Genomic DNA, 4,777 nt, shown 5'->3' with positions numbered 1-4,777 from the left:
GGTTCGGTTATGCTTTCAGGTTGTGCCGATGCATGAATGTTCACTCGTTCATGCATGCACGGTTTGCTAGCATAGTTGAATTTACTACTGGAATATCATACCGATGAAGGAAATTGAGTATTATCGCTCATAATCCAGAAACGCGTCTATGATTAACTTCGAATGGTTAGTTTTCATTGTCTTTTCTTCTGGTGTTTGCCTTTGTGAGTTACAAGTAATGCTATCTGTTGGAGTCTCAGCTTTTTTAGCTGCTATTTCTGAACTTCCGTATGTGGTGAAGCAAATGTTTGCTGATCCCTTAATTATGTGTATATATATATATATACATACATAGAGAGAGAGACAGACAGACAGATAGACTGGTAGATAGATAGATCTATAAATACACATAAAGTGAGTGTATGTATATATACATATATATATAGACAGAGGGAAAGTGAAAGAGCATGTGAATATGCATCTGTGTGTGTGTGTGTGTGTGTGTGTAGTCATGTAGCTTCTCTACAGCAAGAAATCTGCTATGCTCTTGCCCCTTCTCTCATACTTTAACCCCTCATATATATGTATGCACAAAAGGCTTCAGAGAATAAATGTTTTAAACAAAGTATTACTGGAAAAGCTCTCCGAATGTCACCAGGTATTCACTTTTGGAATTCTTTTTACATGAAATCATTGAGCAGCAAGTCACACTTTATTGAATAAAACATTTTTTTATATAAAATATGAATGCTTACCTCAGTAAGATGACTTTTTGAAGATTCAAAATCATTTTGAATATTCTGAAAGTACCAAGATATAAATATAAATTAAAATGTCATTATGCGCAGCAATGGCTCAAAGAATGTATAATACAAAATCAAATGACTAAAGGATATTATTTTTAGAAGGATTTTCAAAGCATTACCAGTTACAACTTTTCTAGAGTGTCTTGCAAGGCGAATACAAAAACAAATTTTAAGTACTTCAGAATAAATTCAAATATGATATAGAAGTAGCGCTCATGTAACAAACATTATCAACCACATATACTGAACATACATGGCTCGTGTATTTGCTGGTAGGCTGCAATTTAGTATGGTAGAGAATACTCTCTCAAAGTGCCAGGTGTTAATACACCTGAAAGTAATGGACAGGCGAGGTAACTCCCCTCTAATCCCATCTAGCAGTGATGGACATTGATGTTTTGCCATTTTTGTGGCTTATCAACATCTTTTACCCAAACAGGATCAGAGATGAATCATTTCGCCAGTCCACGATTTATATGAATATAGCGGGCAAAGTATGTGTGAGAATACCTGAACAATGCATATGTAAAAACAAATTCAAATACGAAATAGAAGCAGTGCTAGTATAATAAACATTATTGAGTACTTACTTTCATTTTTGCTTGAAGAATATCCACCTGTAAGAAAAAAAAAATAATAATAAAATACACATAAAGATATTGAGGAAATTTATGCTTTTAATTTCTACAAAGATATAATTAAGAAGTAAATAGATATTTTGATATTTCACTTAGGCATTGTAAGGCTAATAACTTGGTGTAGAACTCAATATACACATGCTTCAGAACGAGTACAGAGCAGTGATAAGAAAATGAGATGACAAAGGAATAAATGATTATCTTATGAACTTCATTAGCTTACAGCCGTTTCTGCTGTAAGATGCAGTAGGCTCGTAGTTGAGTGCCTGAGTAACACCTTATAGCTTCATCAGAGCCTTAAGTATGAAGTACAATTTATATAAATAGTTTTTCTCTGTATATCCTCTTAGTATATCCTCTTAACTACCCATGTGCATTGACAAGTGATCAAAACAGAAACATGATATATATACGAATTCAATTAGCTGTTTAATTTTTTTTTTCTGATATTACTTCAAAAAAAAATTAATCTCATAACTATTTCAAAATCTCAAATTTGCTTGGTCATAAACATATTAGTATAATTTAGTCAATGATTGTTGCAACTATAGATATCTTTCCTTTAGACTATAGATGTTGATACCCTAACATAGGTACAGGTGTGATTGTGTGCTTAAGAAGCTTGTTTTACAATCATGCAGTTTCAAGGTTCAGTCTCACTGTGTAGCACCTAGGGCAAGTATCTTCTATTATAGCCCTGGGCTGACCAATGCCTTATGAATAAATTTGGCAGAAGGAAACTGTATGGAGCTCTACCATATATTGTGGACATGCATGTGTGCTTGTGTATGTGTGTGTGTGTGCGTGCGTTCGTGCGTGCATGTGTGTGTGTGTGTGTGTGTGTGTGTGTATGTGTCTTTGTTTGTCCCCTCAACTGGTGTTGGTTTGTTTATGTCCCCATAATTAATAGTTCTGCAAAAGAGACCAGTAGGATAAGTACTAGATGTAAAAAATATAAGCACTGGAGTTAATTTGTTCAACCCCCAAAAATCTTGAAGGTGGTGCCACAGCATGGTCACAGTCCAATGACTGAAACAAGTAAAAGATAAAAGATGACTGCATTCATTTATTGTTCCTTTAAAGGGCCCAATAAAAAATGTGTGAAGAGGGGGAAGTAAACGGTAAAGAGTAATGACCATGGGATTGCGCCTAGCAAGTTTCCCACCGAGGCACAAGTCTGGGCAAGGTAGTTTATGCAAGACTAGCAGTCGCCCATGCATACCAGCCTCCCCACTCCACTGATGTTATCCATGGGAAAGGTAAAGACCAATACAGCTTGGTACCAGTGACATTACAACTCATTCCTACAGCTGAGCAAACTGGAGCAACATGAATAAAGTGTCTTGCTGAAGAATATAACACAGCCCAGTCTGGGAATCGAACTCACTATGCCATGATTGTAAGCCTGGCACTCTAACCACTGAGCTGAGCCTTCACATAAAGAGGGGAAGTAGTAAACAGTTAATAAACCACATCTGCAACAATAGAAGCAATTTCAGTGACAATGTTAAGGTTCTTGTGAAAGGCATGGATTGGGCGGTCAGATAAATTCATTAATTTTTTTTTTCCTCCTGGGCATTCTATAGTTATATGCCTGAAAAGTAGTAAAGTTTATTCAAATTTCAAAAGTGATAACAAAAGTTGTAGAGGAGAATATAAAAAAACAGCATACAACACTACAGTAAAAGTATTTTTTCATGTTAATTCAAATGGAAAGGATTAAAATAAATGGGTATGAAAATGAATGAATTTATCTGATTCCAATACATTATCAATTGTCTTTTTTCTTCCTTGATACACCTGAGATGCTGTACTATTATCACTGCATTCGTCAGACTATCAGATGTTGTTATACACCACTGGTCACAATGCACTTCTTTGCATTGTTGTATCCTTTGAATGATGCCACACCACTGGTTAGGTGACCAGGTCGACATCCCCCTGGATGAAATGCTAGTCCCACCACAGGGTTACCTATTTACAGCTGAGTGGACAGGAGCAATGTGAAATGAAGTGTTTTACTCAAGAACACAACACACTATTGGTCTGCGAATTGAAACCACAATCTTCCAATTGCAAGTGCAACATCCTAACTACCAGGCCATGTGACTTTATGAGCTGTATTCATATAAGAAGGTATTAATCAATGAAAGAGCCAAAACGGAAAACTGAAACATATGTGAAGTAGTAACAGAATCCCTAAACCATTCCCAACATGATAAACTGATTTGTGCTTTATATAATAATCAAAATAGGTCTGACAGTCAAAACAGGTCAAATGTAATACCATAAACATTTTTCTTACCTCTCGACGAAGAATTGAATTTCTGCTTTCAGCCATTATTTGTTCCTCTTGAATGTTTTCAACATTGATGAAATTGGTCTTCCAATTAGTAATTTCATGATGAAGCTCTGCCAACTCGCAACCATTTCCCTCAGTTTCTTGCTAATAAATGGAAAAGAAAGTAAATTTAAATGAATGTACTATTGAAAACTTAACAGTATATTGTTTTTTTAGAACACTGGATCTTGAAGCAGATAAATAATGATGTATAAATGTAGAGTTAAAAATGCTTTGGATGAGATAAGTCAAGAGATGCCCTATGTGTTCCATGGACAGCTTTTGACTTTTCTATTCAAAGGGTTTTAACCCAATATTTACATGCTATTATTTATAGCTTATCTGCTTCAAGCTCCAATGTTGCAAAATAGAATTATTCCATATTTTCTTGAAATTCCAAAATTCTTATAATATTATGGTTTTCAACTGGGGTCCATATGGCCCTTGTGGAAGTCCATATAAGACTTTGTTAACAAAATATTTTAACAATTTTTTTAATACAATTCCTAATAGTATTTAATTGCAAAAATATAACAGGATATTTTTAAACACCGAATTGCTAGGAAGGTCCTTCAGAGTAAAATAGGAATCAAAAGGTTCCATAGATTAAAAGTGGTTGAGAAACACAGCACTAAAAATCTAGAAGCAATGCAGTTTAATTTTGTATAACAGTTGTGTTGTTTCCAACAATTGAAACACAGCCTCTAATAAATATAAAAAAAGATCTGAAACCTTAAATGTTGCTGTCTAGATGTATATATGAATGCATGCATTGTTTATTAATCAAAATTAAGTTGTAACTGGGATGCACCACAGTTTCTCAATACCCTAAGCACTTAAATACTGGGACTATTATATATATATAAAAATTAAAACAAAAAAAAAACCAGACATTATTTCAAGGTTCATTTCCCATGACAGAATTGATAGTAGTGGTAGGCAGAAAACACCGATAGTCACCCTTCTCCATCATATAAATTTTGTCAGGTAATAATTTCTATGCTCCCCCCCCC

The 4,777-nt window shown here is 34.6% G+C and overlaps 1 protein-coding gene across 3 annotated transcripts in view; it reads right to left on the bottom strand.

Moving 5' to 3' along the window:
* The window catches only part of LOC106881506 (formin-like protein 3), a 78,721-nt gene that overhangs the window by 23,242 nt on the left and 50,702 nt on the right, over positions 1–4,777 (bottom strand). For all 3 annotated transcript variants that reach the window (XM_052970744.1, XM_014931916.2, XM_014931918.2), the window contains exons 10-12: positions 3,729–3,869; positions 1,376–1,402; positions 735–779 (exon numbers count right to left, since the gene is read on the bottom strand). In XM_052970744.1, the coding sequence (XP_052826704.1) occupies positions 735–779; positions 1,376–1,402; positions 3,729–3,869 (213 nt within the window). The remainder of the gene's footprint in view (positions 1–734; positions 780–1,375; positions 1,403–3,728; positions 3,870–4,777) is intronic.

The sequence above is a fragment of the Octopus bimaculoides genome, chromosome 1, assembly GCF_001194135.2.
Source record: "Octopus bimaculoides isolate UCB-OBI-ISO-001 chromosome 1, ASM119413v2, whole genome shotgun sequence".
NCBI lineage: Eukaryota > Metazoa > Mollusca > Cephalopoda > Octopoda > Octopodidae > Octopus > Octopus bimaculoides.
Note: the sequence above shows the minus strand (reverse complement) of the source record. Positions and strands in the feature narration are given on the sequence as shown.